The 19,989-nt window shown below is 40.4% G+C and overlaps 1 protein-coding gene across 1 annotated transcript; it reads left to right on the plus strand.

Annotated features, from left to right (window-relative positions):
- The first annotated feature begins 953 nt into the window (after nt 1-953).
- Nucleotides 954-1,397, plus strand: LOC144656514 (uncharacterized). The gene has a single exon (XM_078516737.1). The coding sequence runs from the start codon at nt 954-956 to the stop codon at nt 1,395-1,397; it is 444 nt and encodes a 147-aa protein (XP_078372863.1).
- The last annotated feature ends 18,592 nt before the right edge of the window (nt 1,398-19,989 follow it).

The raw sequence follows: 19,989 nt of genomic DNA on the forward strand, positions 1-19,989 counted from the left end.
CAAAGCCTGATGGTACCACAAGATTTCGACAGACGGTAAATAAAATAACCAAGAAGGATTCCTATCCTCTTCCATTGATATCTGAAATTTGGAGGTTCTTGGGGGCGCCCGATACTTAGTAGTATGATCTACTCAGCGGGTACTGGCAGGTATTTGACGCTCAGTACGGAGAGATTTTGACGCATGCAGGATTATATGAATTTACCACAATGCCTTTCGGGCTCTGCAATGCTCCTGGAACCTTTCAGCGCTTAATGGAGTGGTTTTGCGGGGACTAAATTGCAGATTGCCCTCATCTATCTTGACGACGTTTTGGTTTACTCGAAAACCTTTGAGGAATACAACATCTTCGTTTGTGTTTGATCGGTTCCGAGATGCAGGACTAAAGCTCAAACCAAGCAAATGTATTTTGTCAATCAAAGGTATATTGGGTCACGTGATTACACCTGATGGTCTACAACCTGACCCTACAAAGATTAATGCCGTCCAAGAATATCCCGTCCCAAGTTCAGTAAAGATATTAGAGCGTTTATGGGATTGGCCAATTACTACAGAAAGTTTGTGAAGAACTTTGCTAAAATAGCAAGCCCTCTCCATGATCTGACAAAGAAGGGAACCAAGTTTGTTTGGACGGAGGCGTGTCAAAGTGCGTTTGACACCCTAAAGAAAGCCTTGACAGAGGCTCCAATCCTCTCGTACCCAGACTTCACTCAGCCGTTCATCCTGTCTACTGATGCAAGTGATGATGCTATTGGCATGGTTTTGGGACAAAAACAGAACGGCCGCGAAGTAGTCATAGCTTATGGAGGTCGCAAGCTTAATCCAGCAGAAAGGAACTACAGTGTCACAGAAAGGGAAGCCTTAGCCGTCGTTGATGGAATTAAACATTTCCAACATTACTTGTACGGACGACAGTTCACTGTGTTTACAGACCATAATCTGTACGTTGGCTGATGAACATAAGAGAACCAACTGGTCGCTTGGCTCGATGGGCGTTACTTCTACAGCAGCACGATTTTACCATTGAACACCGATCAGGCAAGTCCAATGGGAATGCTGATGCTCTCTCTCGTCGCACATATGACCCGGTTGTCGCAGCCTATGATGACCCAGGGTTGCAGGTAGAGAAAATCTGGACCTTGCAACGTAAGGATCCGGCCCTAGCTGACATCATCACCTACCTGGAGACTGAACAGCTACCTACCAATAATGCTACAGCTAAAGCCATTATACATGCCATTGACAGTTACTATCTGGATCCTAATGGCCTGTTGTGTCACATTTGGGTCCCGAAAGGACGCCGTATACAGACGCCAAAGTCACAGTTGGTAGTCCCAACCCCACTGCGTTATGAAGTCTTGGTTGGTGGACATGATGACCCCTTAGCTGGTCACTAGGTGTCAACAAGACTTATGACAAATTCGTGACAAATATATGCCAAATTTTCCGACCACTGGTGCCTCTCCTGTACACATTGCCAAATGAAGAAGAGTCCTAACAAGACAGACCGTACCTATTTTACCCATCCCAGTTGAGGCTGCGTTTGACCGTGTCGCGGTTGATTGTCTCGGGCCATTCCAGTGACAAAATAATCGATAATTCTAGATGACACGATACCCAGAAGCCTTTGCAGTACCAACGATGACCGCTACAATTGCTGACCTCCTGGTGAATCAAATCATGCCTCGTCATGGTGCACCACGAACACTTCTGTCAGACAGAGGCTCCAATTTTCTCTCCAGCCTCGTACGAGAAGTCTGTTTTCTGATGGGAACAAAGAAGGAATTCACAACCAGTTATCATCCCCAATGTGATGGCCTTGTAGAGCGTTTTAACGGGACCTTAGCACAAAGCCTGTCTCATTACGTCAGCAGTGACCAGAAGGACTGGGACCGATACTTGAATCCAGTACTTTTTGGCTATCGAGTTTCGCCCTCGGAAGTGACTGGTGAGTCACCCTTCTATATGCTATACGGGAGAGAACCACGCCTTCCAATGGATGTTTCCTTGATTCCACCACGAGAACTCTCCCCTTCCATAGCTGAACACGAGCACGAGTTGTGGAGAATATCGAAATTGCTCACCGCGTCGCCAAGGAAAATATTCAGCGTGCCCAGCAACGCAAAAATACCACGACAATGGCAGTACCACTAAATCAGATTGTGACCGCGTCTGGGTATTTACACCAAAGAACCGCAAGGGACTTTCCAAGAAGCTAGCGCATAATTACCATGGACCGTACAGAATAGTTCAATTTCTCTCCCCAGTCCACTGCATTTTGCGCGCCACGGATAATCGCCGTGTTTCCACGACAGTGCACATCTCTAGAATGAACCATATGTGGATCCAGCTTCCCGGCCGATTCGTGAGCCGCCTGAGGATGTGAATGACCCTTTCCTCGCTGAAAACGACCTACCAGATGACAGTTTTCTTCCAGATCCGCCTGAAGCTAACTCTGGGCCCCAGGTCTCTCTCAGCGACCAACCAGCCGCGGCCCCCGCCACTGGAAGCTCGAGTGAGAGTAACTCGCCCCAGGCCCCAGCTCTTGCCGGTGGTACAGTTAGCAGAACATCCGGGAAGACGACTGCTACTCGGCCCCAGGCCTCTACACGGGACGACACACAAATTGCCGCCCCAAATACAAGCCCCAGTGACGTCAATCCCTCTACTGGCGACAAGGAGCAAGGGTCTACCAGAATTCAAGCCGATACACCGCCCCTGCGGCGTACTTCAGGTCCTCGTCACTCCACATTGACGAACACAGATACTCTGCTCCAGGCTCCTGATGTCACACAGGAGATTGATTTAACCTTGACACAGACAGCAAGCAATCAGACAACGATATATATCAAGTTGAGAAAATTCTCAAGCAACGTCGACTTAACGGCGAGCATCAGTTCCAGATTAAATGGCTTGGCTTTCCACACAGCCAAAACACTTGGGAGCCCGCCTCAAATATTATTGATAAACGTTCTATTGAGAACTTTTATCGTAAACATCCACATGCAAAGCGTTATGATGACGATCCAGATTATCAGCCGCGAGTGGCCGCCTTGATAGAAGCTACATTTTCAACAGATAGCCCAGTTATCGCTGCCTTCTCCCACGAAAGAATACGCCACATTTTGGACGAAGATTCCAGTGATTCACGCCACGAAGATAAATTCTCCACTGCGCCACAACAACTTCATGTAATCAGTCACGAATTGAAACGAAACTGCGAAATTCCGCTGCCGCATAATGCCGCGGACACAAATGCTCTCAAACCGCTGACCATTAGCGCACCACTTCATGCAAGCGCACTTGGAATGTCTCCACCTACGAATTTGCTGACCGCACGGACATCACGTCGTGTACAGCAACATGGAGTGTCCACGAAAACGAAACCGCTGGTCACTAAAGTAACGCGCTCCGCCCCAGGACTTCGCCGCGATAACAGACCATTGTTAAACGGCCCGTCGGACCCTCGTGCTGTTTCTACGGTAACAAATGTTTATATGCAGCGCCAGCCCGTTTGTGCCTGGTTCCTGCTCTTCATGGCTATTCTTGCAGCGATTATTTCGCCGGGAAAAACACATGAATATGACGCCACCGGAAAGAAAATTACTTTCTTCCCTAACGCTCTGATGTACGCAACCAATCCTAAAGTTTTAATTTTCTATAACGACACAAAGTTGGTTAACATTCACACCGATCTCAATGCTTTTCCGAGAGGTCAGACGCCTGAAATAAACATTACATGCGACTCAGTACAAGCCACTTTTTACCGTCAAATTTTGGAGTCCGTACGTGGCATACAGCGGACCACGCACCGCTTATTATCTATCCCCGGCGTGACAAATTTCTTGGAGTGTGATAGTTTCCTTCGCCGTTACTATCAATATGAAACCGGGTTGCCTTCACAGCTCTTCTGTCCCACTCGACATTTTGAAAACAGCCTTCATGAATGCAAATTATGGGCCGCTCGTACCTGCCGCGTTACTTCTTCAGATGAATTAACTTGGCTTCGCACGCGCGAACGTCGAAGTCCTTTTGTATGTCACATGGGAGTTTTTGGTCTGTTCCGAGCGATGTACAAGCTCTTCTCAAGAAAAAGTTGCGAGCCTTCTGTAAGCGCTCCGTTAGTACAAGTTTTACGTGAGGCCGGAAAGTCATTAGCAATAAACCAACAGTTGACTGAGACGGTTAACGGAAAGGTTATATTTTTAATACGAACTACTGACTTGCTCAGTTCGAAAGTTAAACAACTCATTTCAACTATGCGAGTAATGGATAATACATTTCAATCGTGGAATAAACAGATTAACGCGGAAATAAACAAAGAACGCTGTCACTATCAGGCGAACATGGAGTTTATTTCATTGTATTCATTACAAGTTAATCGCGCAATGAGTTCTATTTTACGCTACGCAGAAATTGAAGATACTCTACGCCAGCTGTCACATATCACGCGAAAGACATTAATCAGCTTTGCTGATCTGCCACGCTTTCTAACAGCCGAGTTAGAAATTCGTTTGGCCCAAATTCCTACAATGGCCCACACTATAGCAGCCCTAAAAGAAGGATTTTCTCTCATCCTGGAGCCACTGGTCGACTATGAATACGCCGCTAACAAGAAAATGCAATTAAGCTTATTGTTTACTTTGCCAGAAATTTCGTCGCCTTCCGCTTTGTGTACCATCGAACAACTGGTTCCAATAACGTACCAAACCAACGGTAAATGTTTTGGTGGCCCGCTACCACGCAGTGATTTATCATTGTTGACATGTGGTGCTCAGCGTTATGTCTTGAAAAACAACGAATTAGAACAGTGTTCGCAGGACGAGACAACAATTTTATGCCCAGCGAATGTTTTGACAATGGTAAAAGAACCTCAAGGCTTGGCTTACCGTGGACACCGACTTCGAGATTACAATTTCGCCACACGCATCAAATTCTTCCACATTGTAAACAGCTGCGTAACATATTTTACTTGGCGGTCGTTATTATCTTTCTACCGCTTTTCATAATATCACGCTCGCCGCTCCACAAGCCCTTCACCACCTGCGTTTGTCGCCACTATCAATAATTCACGTGCCCTGTAATATGTCCTTTCATTCACAACACACGGGTATTGTTCTTGCCCGGAAACACTTAGATTTTCTATCCCGTTTTTCCAAAATGGGCAATTTTCATATATTCCCTGGCGCAAAGTTCCCGCACATCCATTTACAATCGCTTTGCCTAACATTCCAATCCCCAAGGATTTCACTTTGGATAATTCTACTTTACAATCTTTAGATCACACATACAATTCGCTAGATCGTGACCTAACTTTACGACTGTCAAAATTTAATCACGATGTGAATAACTTAAATGTTGATACAACCACATCAATGATTGACGTTTTCGCGTACCTTGCGTTCGCTCTACTTTAGTAAATCTACTCGCGCTCGTATTCCTTTTTCGGCGTTTCCGTGTGGTATATCTTTCATATCAAAACAGACATTCTGCTCCCGTTTCGGTCCCCTTATCCACACACACTGACACATCAACTTTAGACTAACACTTACACCGTGCCTCAGCAACGGCGTACTGCCACCTGTTTCGCGTTAACTCCTTGCAAACTAACTTTATTAAACTTTGCACCTTTACATGGCAAGTTGTTAGATTCCCACATTTACAATTCCTTTAGATACCTTGCCGCCCTCTTTGTCCCAGCTATATATACGGACTCACTATGGTACTTCACTATCTCGTTCTGCTATCTTTCTGTTTCATGGTTTTTTTTGTGTTCCTCGCTTGCGGGCCCTTACCTTCGTCGACGAAGCCGACAATCGTCGACAAGGTGACGAATTAATCACAGATGTCAGCGGGCGGTGTTTGAAAAGGGTTCATGCGTAACCCCGTTGGAGAAGCTTGCGGATTTAAGCCCTTTCCTCCGGGCTAAGTGTGCATCTCCGCTGTTGTTTTGCCGCCGCTGTGGATACCATACGGTTAATGAACTCTTTATGCACCCACAGTTTGACCCGGCGTCTGGACATAGGTGAGGTGTAGACCGTACCTCACCGAATCAATCAGCACTTCCGTCACCGTTCCAGTAACTGCCGCCCCTCCCCAAGATTTCATCGTAAGCACGACCACAGTTTTCTTACGATCAGCGGCCCGCACCAGTGCCAGCGATCAGCGGGTAGATAAAAATATTTTTTTATTTTTTTTTTTTTTTTTTTTGTAGTTTTATTTTTGGTTTTTTTTCACTCGAGTGGTTTTTTTGCCGAGGATTTTTAGGTTTTCCCGCTTCCACCAAAAAGGAAATAGGAAAAACAAATTTACGCAGTAAAAAAAAAAAAAATTAACATTTTGTCAGTCACTAATTACGTCATGTCCGCCTACCTTTTACTGTTTCACCTGCCTTTTGTAGTATATTTTTAAAATTAATTCGCCCATCTCCCTTTTTAAATATAATTTTAAAAGATAATCCGTTAAGCCAACTCTTTCTAAACGCATGATCTAATGTTAGTTAAGACTTTCAAATTATATATTATCTCGTTTTTCCCTGTAAATGGAAGTGTTTGTAAAATTTTTTGTTATTTTGTTGGATTAAACCTTAGTTGATTCAAGTCTGCCTTTCTAGTTGTCCGATGATAAGATTCCTGTAACAGATCCTGGCCTTCCGCAGCTAGCGTGTGTTTCCCTCAGAGTTGAAGTGTATAGAGACATTGCAGAAATAGTCTAGAGAGCCAAAAAAACCTATTATCACAGTTATATACAACTTAATCGATTCCGCGAAATCAGATTTTTACACTGCCGTTATCAGTGAGATCTCAGGTGACCAAAGGTTGTTATTTAAAACTGTTAACAAGTTACTCCAGAAACAGAAGGGGCAACAACATCCTTCAAGTTTTCCTGATTCCACCAGCTTTGCAAATGCATTCAACAATTGTTTTCATCAGTAAAATTGACAAGAAACACAATACATTTATGGAAAGGGCTGTTGAGAATGACTGCAATTTACCTCGTACTACAGATAGGCCTCCTACGAAAATTTAAAACTTTCAGCAGGCTACTTTGACCAGGTGAAAAAATTTGCTACGAAAACATCGCCGAAATCGTGTGAGCTCGCCTCCCTGTCATCTTACCGACTTTAACCTCTATTATAAACAAGTCCCTTACGACTGGTATAATGCCACATGCTCTTAAAGTTGTCGTATTAAGACCGCTTCTCAAGAAACAAGACGCCGATACTCAGAGCAGCTTCAAAACTTCCAGCCAATCTCAAATCCGAAATTTTTGTCTAAGCTGATAGAGAAAGCTGTTGCTTCGCGATTAAACGAGCACATATTGAAGCACCACCTTTGTGAGACATTTTAATCCGTTTTAGCTTATAAAATATTTCAAAGCACTGAGACAGCCCTTGTTAGAGCTCAAAATGATATTCTTACTGCTATCGACGACAATAACACCGTAATTCTACTTATACTTGGCTTATCTGCCGTCTTTGACACTGTAGACCATTCCATCTTATTATCAAGGCTATCTTCTCGGTTTGGAATCAAAGGAACAGTGCTTTCTTGGCTAAAATCATATTTAACATCACGCACACAGTTCGTTAACGTCAATAACTGCAGATCTTCTCGACGTTTCTTGGAACGTGATGTACCGCAGGGATCAGTCCTTGGTCCTCTTTTATACTTACTGTATATATTCATCACCTCTTGTCGACATTATTAAGCGTCATAACTTAGAGTACCACGACGACACACAGCTTTACGTGGCATTTAAAACTGACTGTCTTGATAAAAAGGCACAGTGTAAAACTTCGATTGAGCAGTGTGTCTGTGATATTGACAACTGGATGGCTATCAACAAGCTCAAATTAAATCAAGACAAGACTGAAGTTGTTCTTATCAGCTCAAGATATCGCCCTAGTCCTCTTTTAGAGTCTATTCAAGTTGGCAATGTGAATGTTGTACCAACATCCTAAGCTCGAAATCTGGGCGCTATTTTTGATCAGTGTTTTAAACTTGAAAAACACATCAAATCAAATATCAATTTGCCACTCTTCTCATACCACATAAGGAATCTTGCCAAAATTAGAAAGTACATTGATGAAGAGGGTGCCAAAATTGTTTTTCATGCCTTTATTACATCGAAATTGGATAGCTGCAACTCACTGCTATATGGTCTTCCACAGCATCTACTTTCAAGATTACAATCCGTTCAAAATACAGCAGCTCGAATTGTTACGAACGAAAAAAATCAACCGATAATAATAGGCTATCTGCAGGAAAGAATTTTGTAATCCTTTTTTTAACTACTCACTTTACTCTTTTTGAACATATTTGAAGTGATTTTAAGACGCTTTTCTCGCCAATACAAAGACGAAAGTACTGTTCGAATTTATTTCGAGGATAAATGAAACTCCTTTACATAAACGACAAGATGGCAGCAGCCGACTAACAAATTGTTTATATAAATATAGACGTAATATGAACAGGAGAAGAATGACTGAAACTTTCTCATGAACAAAATTGAACCGAGAAATCTCGTCCATCAATGAAAATATTAAAACACTACCTCCTTTTGCCATCACAAATCTTAAAACACTATTAATTCTAACCACTTACCTTCAGTTAGCAAAATCAATAATACCACGACTCTTCGTCGCACAGTTAAGGTGTGAATAGCGATTCCAGCTGAAATAGGCAGCAATTTATAGGCGTCTGGGTCATTGGTATACGTGAGAATATTTACCAATTGGCGTTGAAAGAATTGTTTGATTGACACCTTGAGACAGAAGTCTATTATTTTAATGAAAATATTGAATGGTAGATAACTCGGGGTGTGTCTTCGTGTAACGTATGACGCGTGGAATATATCCGGCGGTATGTTTGGTAAAAAGCCAAGTAGTGCTATTGATGCCTGACTGAGCATATATCCGGCCAACTGAAGGAAAACAGTGGCCACTTTAATTTTTCACGATTATCATAGTTTAAAACCAACACACAGGCGTTTCCATTCTGGTATTGAAAAAAAGTGGAAAAAATTACAGGCTTGACAACGAAAAGTGCACTGTAAAACAATGCTGTCCTACACAAACAGCCTTGATGTGTGGGAACATTCCAGGAAAAAAGCCCTGTCTGATTTTTAGTTTTATGTATGCTAAAATATTTGAAACTTTTGATTACTCTCCCAGCACTGTTACTATTTGAAAGGTTGTTGTGCAAAGTTATTTGAACAAAGACGTTCTAACACACAATGTGAAAAGACGAGGGACGCGTGACAATATCAGATGAAAAGCTTTGCCTGCAGGTACTTGAAATGCTTGGGTGCACCATCGACTCTAAATTTCGTGCTTGATTTCGGTATGGTGGGTGGTAATTACCTTTGCGGCGAGACAGGTATTCAATTTATCCCTGAGTAGCTGGTGCAACTGAAGTTGTTTTATAGGCTGATTTATATAAAGATTTTTTTTTATGAAATAATCAACTGTATTCGCCCATTTTTTTGCAAAGACACGGTCTGTACGATACAACTCAGCTTGTTTTGCGAGCTTTTCCAGTTCTTACTGCTGCGTACAAAGCTAGTGGTTACGTGCCTAGCTGAGCGCACTGAAAGGTAGCCTCCTACGCAACGGTTCTTTTGGCTCGTCACGTAATGACGAGCCAAAAGAACGTCTGCGTAGGAGTCTAACTGAAAGACCTCGTTTGGATAGAATTTAAGTGCTTGGATGCACCATTGGCTATGAATGCTTTGTTTTTTTTGTCTCAAGTAACCAGGGTTCAATTCGTTTGCAACGCAGGCTACTCCTAACGCGGCAAGAAAATCATTTTGAATCAAACCAAATCTGTTTTAGTTCTAGCCTCGGTAAAGTCTTTTAGTTGCTACACTTTCAAGCAAAATTATTTTTTGACGCGAATTTGAGTGGGAGGTTTTTAGGAAGACAGCCTCTTAAATGCTTGGATGCACCATTGGCTATGAATGCTTTGTTTGTGCTTCAAGCAATTGCTTCAGTTGATTACACCATTGTGGGTGTTGAAAGATCTACCAAAATTTAGTCGTTTAGTGAGTTAGTTCATCTTTTTATATTCTGCTGAGTTTCTATTTGGAATTGAACGCTGCCTTAACATATTCAGCTGAGGGAAGTTATTGGTCTAGATATTCACGATGCTCGGAAGTAAAATATAAATCACTTTTTTAATCAACGTTGTCTTCCGTGTCCTGTTTGTCTCAAGTGAATTAACGCAAGGTCAGGCTAAATTTTAGGAGGGAGTGGTCTAGTCTCAAAAGCCATGTATTCATTATATCGCTGACGAACTTGCATAAGGCGAAGTATTCGTGCGAAATGGTTCGTTTTTTTGGTTTAAAAGACAATTGGTTACGTGACGTACTACACTCTATTATTGATATAAATTTCAATCCAAATTTACGAGAACTTGCTGATGTACTGTTTGACTAATTTTGATTTCTGCGAATGGCTGTAACCACCAGGTACAGAGAACTAATTGTAGATTTACAAATTTATTGCTTTTGTTTGAATTGGTGGTGAAATGTGAACCTGTTTCGACCTGTTTGCAAACAACACATTGTATGGACAAGGTGGCAGTGGCATATTATTGTGATTTTCCAAAGACCCCGCTGTCTAATTAAAACACCGAACGAAAAATCAAGTGATCATTTGATCTTATTAGTGTATAACAAAACAGTTGTAGTAATTGTTTCGGATTTAAAAACTGTTTTACTCAGTGTGCTTGTTCAGTTAATCATCTAAAGCAAAAACCAGTTCAGCTACCTGAAACCAGCATGAGGGCTGCGGCCAAAAGTAATGCTTAGAATTCATTTTGAGGATAAATGAAACTTTTTTACATAAACGACAAGATGGCAGCAGCCGACTAGCAAATTTTTATATAAATATAGAAGTAACATATACAGGAGAAGAATGACTGAAACTTTCTGACTGACTGAGACTGGCTGGCACTTAGTGCCTATAAAGAAAGGTCCCTCGCAGGCACTACATCGCGTCACTTTAATTTCTGCCTATTGAATACTAGATCAGTGAAAAACAAGAAGGTGATGTTGACCATGATAATGATATCCTTGCAATAACTGAAACGTGGCTTCGACCGGGGAACGTCGACAAAGTAGATATCAGTACTCTGTGGCCCAGCAGCGGTTACCGATTTCTTCATGTCCCGAGATCATACTCCAAGGCCGTGGTGTTGGCTTATTTTTTAAAGAAACACTAGAGGTAAACAACCAGATCATTGACAAGTTTGAATCTTTCGAATACATGGATGCTCGTTTTCGTAGTCTACAAAGTATCATGGATTCTTGTGATTTATCGCCCTCCTGCCCATTCGTCTCATGACATATTCTATGAAGAGTTTATAAAACTAATTGATGAGCAAACGGCTGATTTACTTGGGCCAAGTTGTTCAAAGGGTGGTTAATGCTATCCACTGAATAAATCGCTATCCAGTGGATAACTGTTAACAAAACATACTGCGCTATCCACCGGATAGTGATTTATCCAGTGGATAATGTTATTCACCTTTTGAACAACTGGGGCCAGGAGGTTTGCTGATAGTTGGCGATTTTAACTTGCATGTCGATGATGTTGATAATTTGCAAGCTAAAAGATTCATGGATATTCTGGAGTCCTATAATCTCAGGCAGCATGAATGTAACTGAAGTCACCCACCTCAGTGGTCATACCCTCGATCTTGTGATCTCGGTGGTGTTTTAACTTTCGACCCAGTGATTTCAGACCATTCTGCTGTAAATATTAATCTGCAGCTACAGAAACCTCAATTCAAAAAGAAAACCATAACTTATCGTACACTCTATTCAATAGACTATAACATCTTTTGCAATGACATTACCGATTCCTCTCTAATTATGGAGCCATCTACTGATTTAGAAGTCTAATGGTTGACCAGTATGATAACGTGCTACGCTGGTTGTTAGATCGTCATGCACCTACCAAGCAACGTATAATTACAGTTCGTCCATCAGCACCCTGGTATTCAACTGAGATTGCCCAAAAAACGCACCAGAAAAAAACTCGAAAGAAAGTGGCCTTCTACACGACTACCAAGTGATCGTGAACTATACCTTCATCAATGTAGTGTAACTTTATCGATTCAGCGAAATCATTTTTTTTTTTCACACTACCGTTATCAGTGGGATCTCAGAAGATCAAAGGATGTTATTTGAAGCTGTTACTGACAAGTTACTCCAGAAACGGAATGGGCAACAACATGCTTTCAGTTTTTCTGATTCCGCCAGCATTAGTAAAATTGACAAGATACACAATACACTCATGGAAAGGACTGTTGTAAGAATGACCTCAATTTACCTCGTACCACAGATAGCTATAGGCCTCTTTGTAATACGAAAATTCACAACTTTCAGCAGGTTACTTTGGACCAGCTGAAAAAATTTGCTACGAAAACATCGTCGAAATAATGTGAGCTCGATCCAGTGCCTGCATCTGTTCTAAAGGCAGGCCTCCCTGTCATCTCACCGACTTTAACCTCTATGATAAACATGTCCGTTTTGACTGGTGTAATGCCACATGCTCTAAAAGTTGCCGTATTAAGACCGCTTCTCAAGAAACAAGACGCCGATACTGAGCAGCTACGAAACATCTGGCCAATCTTAAACAATCTGAAATCTGTGTCTTAGAAGCTGATAGAGAAAGCTGTTTGCTCCGCGATTAAACGAGCACATATTGAAATAAGTACCATCTTGGTGAGACATTTCAATCCGCTTATAAATGATTTCGCAGCACGGAGACAGCCCTTGTAAGAGTTCAAAATGATATTCTTACTGCTATTCACAACAATAACTCTTTTTTGTTTACTTCTACTTGATTTATCTGCCGCCTTTGACGCTGTAGACCATTCCATCTTATTATCAAGGCTATCTACTCGGTTTCAAAGGAACAGTGCTTTCTTGTCTGAAATCAAATCATGTTTAACATCACGCACACAGTTCGTAAAAGACAATAACTGCAGATCTTCTCGACGTTTCTTCAGTGGAACGTGGTGTACCGCAGGGATCAGTCCTTGGTCCTCTTTTAGACTTACTGTATTCATCACCTCTTGTCGACATTATTAAGCGTCATAACTTAGAGTACCACCACGACACAAAGCTTTACGTGGCATTTAAAACTGACTGTCTTGATAAAATGACACAGTGTAAAACTTCGATTGAGCAGTGTGTCTGTGATATTGACAACTGGATGGCTATCAACAAGCTCAAATTAAATCAAGACAAGACTGAAGTTGTTCTTATCAGCTCAAGATATCGCCCTAGTCCTCCTTTAGAGTCTATTCAAGTTGGCAATGTGAATGTTGTACCAACATCCTAAGCTCGAAATCTGGGCGCTAGTTTTGATCAGTGCATGTTTTAACCTTGAAAAACACATCAAATCAAATATCAATTTGCAACTCTTCTCATTACCACATAAGGAATCTTGCCAAAATTAGAAAGTACATTGATGAAGAGGGTGCCAAAATTGTTTATCATGCCTTTATTACTTCGAAATTGGATAGCTGCAACTCACTGCTATATGGTCTTCCACAGCATCTACTTTCAAGATTACAATCCGTTCAAAATACAGCAGCTCGAATTGTTACGAACAAAAAAAATCAACCGATAATAATAGGCTATCTGGAGGGAAGAATTTTGTAATCCTTTTTTTAACTACTCACTTTACTCTTTTTGAACATATTTGAAGTGATTTTAAGACGCTTTTCTCGCCAATACAAAGACGAAAGTACTGTTCGAATTTATTTCGAGGATAAATGAAACTCCTTTACATAAACGACAAGATGGCAGCAGCCGACTAACAAATTGTTTATATAAATATAGACGTAATATGAACAGGAGAAGAATGACTGAAACTTTCTCATGAACAAAATTGAACCGAGAAATCTCGTCCATCAATGAAAATATTAAAACACTACCTCCTTTTGCCATCACAAATCTTAAAACACTATTAATTCTAACCACTTACCTTCAGTTAGCAAAATCAATAATACCACGACTCTTCGTCGCACAGTTAAGGTGTGAATAGCGATTCCAGCTGAAATAGGCAGCAATTTATAGGCGTCTGGGTCATTGGTATACGTGAGAATATCTACCAATTGGCGTTGAAAGGATTGTTTCATTGACACCTCTGATACAGAAGTCTAATATTTTAATGAAAATATTGAATGGAAGATAACTCGGGGTGTGTCTTCATGGAATGTACCACGCATGGAATATATCCGGCAGTATGTTTGGTAGAAAGCCAAGTAGTGCTATTGATGCCGGACCGAGAACAAATCCGGCCAACGGAAGTAAAACTGAGCTCACTTTATCACGATTATCATAGTTTAAAACCAACACATAGGCGCGCGTTTCCAATCTAGTATTAAAACGCATGGAAAAAAATAAGGGAACAAAATAAAGAGCGTGGAAAAAATTACAGGCTTGACAACGAAAAGTGCAGTGTGAAACTAAACAATGCTGTCCTACACAAACAGCCTTGCTGTCTGGGAACATTCCAGGCAAAAAAGCCCTGTCTGATTTTTAGTTTTATGTATGCTAAAATATTTGAAACTTTTTTATTACTCCCCCGACATTGTTACTATTTGAAAGGTTAGTGAAGAAATTATTCAACATGACTCGAGCGTGGGACAAAGAAAAAATCTGATTCCCCGACGGGAATCGAACCCATGGCCTCCCAGATACCGGTTGGGCGCTCTAACCAACTGAGCTACGAGAGACTCGTTGTGAGCTAGGTTGATATGTGACACGCGTCCTGCATACTGCTAGGATCAGCAATGTCGAAATCATCAAATGTGTAGTAAATAATAAAGATGGTAAATTTCAAGCTCGGTGATAAATGTTGTGCAAAGTAATTTTAACAAAACAGATTTTAACACACACACTGCGAAAAGACTAGGGATACGTGGAAATATCAGATGAAAAGCTTTGCCTACAGGTACTTGAAATGCTTGGATGCACGATCGACTCTAAATGTCTTGCTTGATTTCGGTATGGTGGGTGTTAATTATCCTTTGCAGCGAGACAGGTAAACAAGTTACCAATGAGTAGCGGGTGCAAAGTAGTTTTAAAGTAAGCTTGATATGGAGTTTTTTTTCGCAAAGACACGGTCTGTACGATACAACTCAGCTTGTTTTGCGAGCTTTTTCTTACTGCTGCGCATAAAACAAGACTACTATAGTGGTTTCGTGCCGAGCTGAGCGCACTGAAAGGTAGCCTCCTACGCAGACGTTCTTTTGGCTCGTCACGTAATGACGAGGAGGCCTGCGTAGGAGGCTAACTGAAAGGCCTCGTTTTGATGGAATTTAAATGCTTGGATGCACCATTGGCTATGAAATTCAATGCTTTGTTTTTGCTTCAAGTAATTGCGTCAGTTGGTTGCACCATCGTGGTTGTTTAAAGATCTTTAAAGCTACTAACCTCTTGCAAACCGAGCTTGCTCGAGTCGTACTGGGGAATATTGGCTTGACTTCGTGGCAGTACGGACCAAGCATAGTGAGGTCCGTACAAAAACGATGGAGGGCCAATATTCCCCAGTACGGCTCAAGCAAGCTAAGATAGTAAGTAGTTAATTATATGGCACTCGAGCCATGCTTTTTATTTTTCTGTTTACTGAAAAGCACGTCCGGTCACTTGCATTCAAAGGGCTTCCTTCCGTAACGTCCTTAAAATGACGCGAGCAACACAGACAACTTGAGACAGAAGTCTATTATTTTAAAGAAAATATAGAATGATAGATAACTCGGGGTGTGTCTTCATGGCACGTACCAGGAATATATCAGTATTAAAATGCATCAGCAGTCAGTTGCAAACTAAAGTCTTGTTGTGTACTTGAATGTGGTATCCAACACGTTTTCGCTTTAGTAAAGTACTTCTTGAACTGCTATGTAAGAAATGTTATGCGAATCAATGTTTTTTGTAAAACTCGTTTTATGTGATTTGAATTTTATTTATGGCATCTACGAATTTATGTTTGGTAAAGAGCTAAGCAGTGCAAGTGATGCCTGACCAAGCATAAATCCGGCCAACTGAAGCAAAACCGAGCTCACTTTATGACGATTATTATAGTTTGAAACCAACACACTGGCGTTTCCAATGATGAGCGTGAAGGAAAAATAGCGTCTGTTTTTCAGTTTTATGTATGCTAAGATGTTTTGAAACTTTTAATTACTCCCCAGGCATTGTTACTATTTGAAAGGTTGTTGTGCAAAATTGTTTAAACAAAAGAGTATCGCGTGACAATATCAGATGAAAAGCTTTGCTTCCAAGTACATGAAATGCTTGGGTACACCATCGACTCTAAGTTCTTGCTTGATTTCGGTATGGTGGGCGTTAATTATCCTTTGCGGCGAAACAGCTATTCAAGTTATCACTGAGTAGCGGATGCAAAGTTAATTTCGAGTATGCTTAATATAGAGTGTTTTGCAACTGGCACGGTCTGTACGATACAACTCAGCTTGTTTTGCAAGTTTTCTCTTTTTTTCTGCGTACAAAGCAAGTGGTTTCGTGCCGAGCTGGGCGCAACGAAAGGCACAGAAAGGCTTCGTTTGAATAGAATTTAAATGCGTGGATGCACCATTGGCTATGAATGCTTTGTTTGTGCTTAGCTTCAAGTAGTTGCTCCAGGCTTGACATCGTAAAGTGCATTTTGAAATAATGCGGTCCTACAAAAACAGCCTTGCTGTCCGGGAACATTCCAGAAAAACAAGCGTTTGTTTTTCTGTTTTATGTATGTAAGCTAAGTTATTCTGAAACTTTTAATTACCCCCCGGCATTATGACTGTTAAAAAGGTGTTGTGAAAAGTTAGTTTTAAATAAGCGGTTCAAAGCATTATGCGAATAGACTAGGGGAAAGCCACGGTCTCTCAAGATACTACTGTTGGTTTGTGAGTTTCCTCATATTTCTGAGCAAGCAAGCGGCTACTTCGTGCTGTAGCATACTGAAACCGACAAAGATGAAAAGGTTTAAATATCAAAAGAAATAAATCACTTCATTCAAGTGTAAATGAAGGTATATGAGATACTTGGATGCATCACTGACTCTAAATATATTTTTGTATCGATTTTGTACTTCAAGGTATTGCTTGATTCCGCCATCGTGGGTGTTAATTATCCTTTGCGGTGAGACATTTATTCAACCATCGATGAGTAGTAGGTGCAAAGTATTTTTTACAATTAGTCAAATGCAATTTTTTTTTCGCAAAAACACGGTCTGCACGTAACAACTAAGCTTTCCTTATAGTTTCTCATATTTCTGAGTACAAAGCAAATGGTTTCATGCCGAGCGAACTGAAAGGCCTCGCCTTGAATAGATTTTAAATGCTTGGATGCACCATTGGCTTTGAATGCCTTGTTTGTGCTTATTGATGAAATTTCCAAAACAATATAATAAATAGCTTGTCTGACCCACCTTTGATGCGAAGTGGCGCGACTCAATATTCCCAGGCCAATACGACTGACGGATATATTTAATATATATTGGACTACCTTTCACATGCCCTTAAAAATAATTATCTCAATAAATAGAATAGAATTGTTTTTATTCATTATATAGGCGAACATTATTAGTAATCAAAACCAGGATAAGTCGTAGTTTAGTAGCTTTAAGTCGCGTGATCCGACATCGCTTTAAGGGAACGCTGAAGCGTGACATTTATTCATAAATAGAAATAGAATATATTAATACGTACCTTCCTGTTTATTAATACGTGCCTTCCTGTTGGTGTAGTCAGGACTTAAGGGTCGGAAAACTTTATTTCGATGTGGTCGCAAAATTTCTAGAACAGAAACCTAGTACTTTACTTTGTTACCACCTGATTCATCGAGCTGCCTGTCGACTTTCCATGATTCCATGGGCTTATCTACGTCACTAAAGGCTAAAACATGTTCCCAGGAACTTCCTTTTTATTCTTAACAAAGTACAGAAATGAGTAAACGATGAAAACGTCAAATGCATAAAAAAATCAGTAATCAGTTCACTTTTTTCCTGTTTATTTCTGTATTTTCCTTTCGGGATTCCATTCCATAGGGTCTTTCTTTTCACATCCCAAGCTCTCTGCAAGATTATAGCGGGTATTTTCTCACAAAAAAGCTATTATTTATCAGTGTTTAGTTTAACATACGCGCGATTGAATTCTAGGCATACTACTTTTTGTAAGGAAGCCCGCCAAAGTTATGGAAGCTCGTTACCCCGGAGTAGATGGTTGATGTCTGTGATGTCCTATGAAAAAAAACATGCACTCGCCAAACGACTCGTACCTGATGGACAAGCAGCTTGGGTGCATGTATTCTTTTTTATTGAACGCAGAACACCAGGATATGGTCTCTTTGGTAATGAAGAATAAATTGAATTAACTTATCGGTTAGTTGTGAATCAATTATGTCATGGTAAACCGTGTAACAAGTGTAGTCTATATTTGACGGTTTGTTTAAGGAGAACGTAACCACTGTCAGTTATCCACGTAAAACATGTATCTTAGTAATTGATATTAATAAATGAGGTATGGGCAAAAGGAAATGACAAGTCAAGGGAACTGAGTGAGGGTAATACAAAAGGAAATGAAAAACCAGTGAAAAGAAAATGACAAGTCAGGAAAATTAAAACGCAAAGGCTATCAGTAAGGAACGTACTGTGACCAGTAAAGAGAAACTTTCTCTTGAACCAGTTCATATAAGATGACTACGCCAAAGCCTGTATAGCTCATTAGAGCTATAAAGTATAATTTCGTTTACGAATAATACATATATTTAGAATATTTCTGTAACCAAAGAAAAAAATCTTTGTATTGATATTTTCAATGCAATGCTAAGACGTTGAATTTTATTTTAGCTGTTGTTTCTAAGATCACATATCTTTTTTTAAAAACGTTTTTTGTTTATAATTCTCGGGGATATATTTTTTGCTGACAAAGACATGTTTTTATTGTAGAATATTTTATTTCATGTCTACAAAATTCATAATCACGCTGAGTCATCGACTTGGACAATACGAAAATCATCAACTTTATGGGGAAAAGTTCTCTTACATCAAAAACTTACATAAATGAAGTGTAATACAATCAGTGTTAATTGCAAAAATGTTGTTTGATGTTTAGAACTGTACACGTCAGTGACAAGTTAGACAAGAAATCAAAGAAAATTCATAAACATGAATAATCTAAACATTGCAAACAGAAACAGGATTTGTAGACGCACCAAGCGCCCCGGGGGCCGCGCGAAGCGACGCGGGGAAGTTACAGGATTTGTTTCACTATAGCTTTTGTCTATTAATATCCTTAACCTTACTCTAATACCAGTAGATTGTATGTCTATTGTTATTACATTTCACTTTTCATTCCTATTCGTATTTCAATTATCCTTCTTCAATATATATTTTAAAAATGTTGATAAAGCAAGTACCTCTTTATATAACGAATAAAAATCGACACTTACTAAATCCATTTATTATTTGCTTAATTTTGCAAGATTAAAAAGCGAAAATAAGGAAATGAAAATGCCATGTCACATTGTGTACTATCATGATCTGCAGGCTTGTTGTGCGTAGTCCTGCAGATAACAAAAAACCAATCAAGAACCCTTATCTTTAACAACATATATTGGAAAACTTTATCGCAGGCCTCTTACATATCAAACAGATCTTATTACAAAACAAGCTCTTTGTGTGAGACACGGTAGATTTATAGTTTAATTGTGCGTATTCATGTGAAGTGCCCCTGTGTACTTGGGCAAGACACCTTACTCTCAGATTGTCTCTCCTTGTCAGGCGTTTAAATCGGGTACCGTTGAATTTCTAAGGGGACCGTAGATGTGCCGCTGGAAGCCTAAACCTTGATGGGCAAGGATTCTATATTAAGAGGGTGTAGCGATACTTCTTCTCGCTTTAAACTACGGAAACGGATATTAAAGCTCCAGCTTCGTGGGTCACTTGTAACATTTAATCCATCATCATACTTT

The sequence above is a fragment of the Oculina patagonica genome, chromosome 6 (assembly GCF_052425735.1).
Source record: "Oculina patagonica isolate OP01 chromosome 6, crgOcupat, whole genome shotgun sequence".
Classification (NCBI taxonomy): Eukaryota; Metazoa; Cnidaria; class Anthozoa; order Scleractinia; family Oculinidae; genus Oculina; species Oculina patagonica.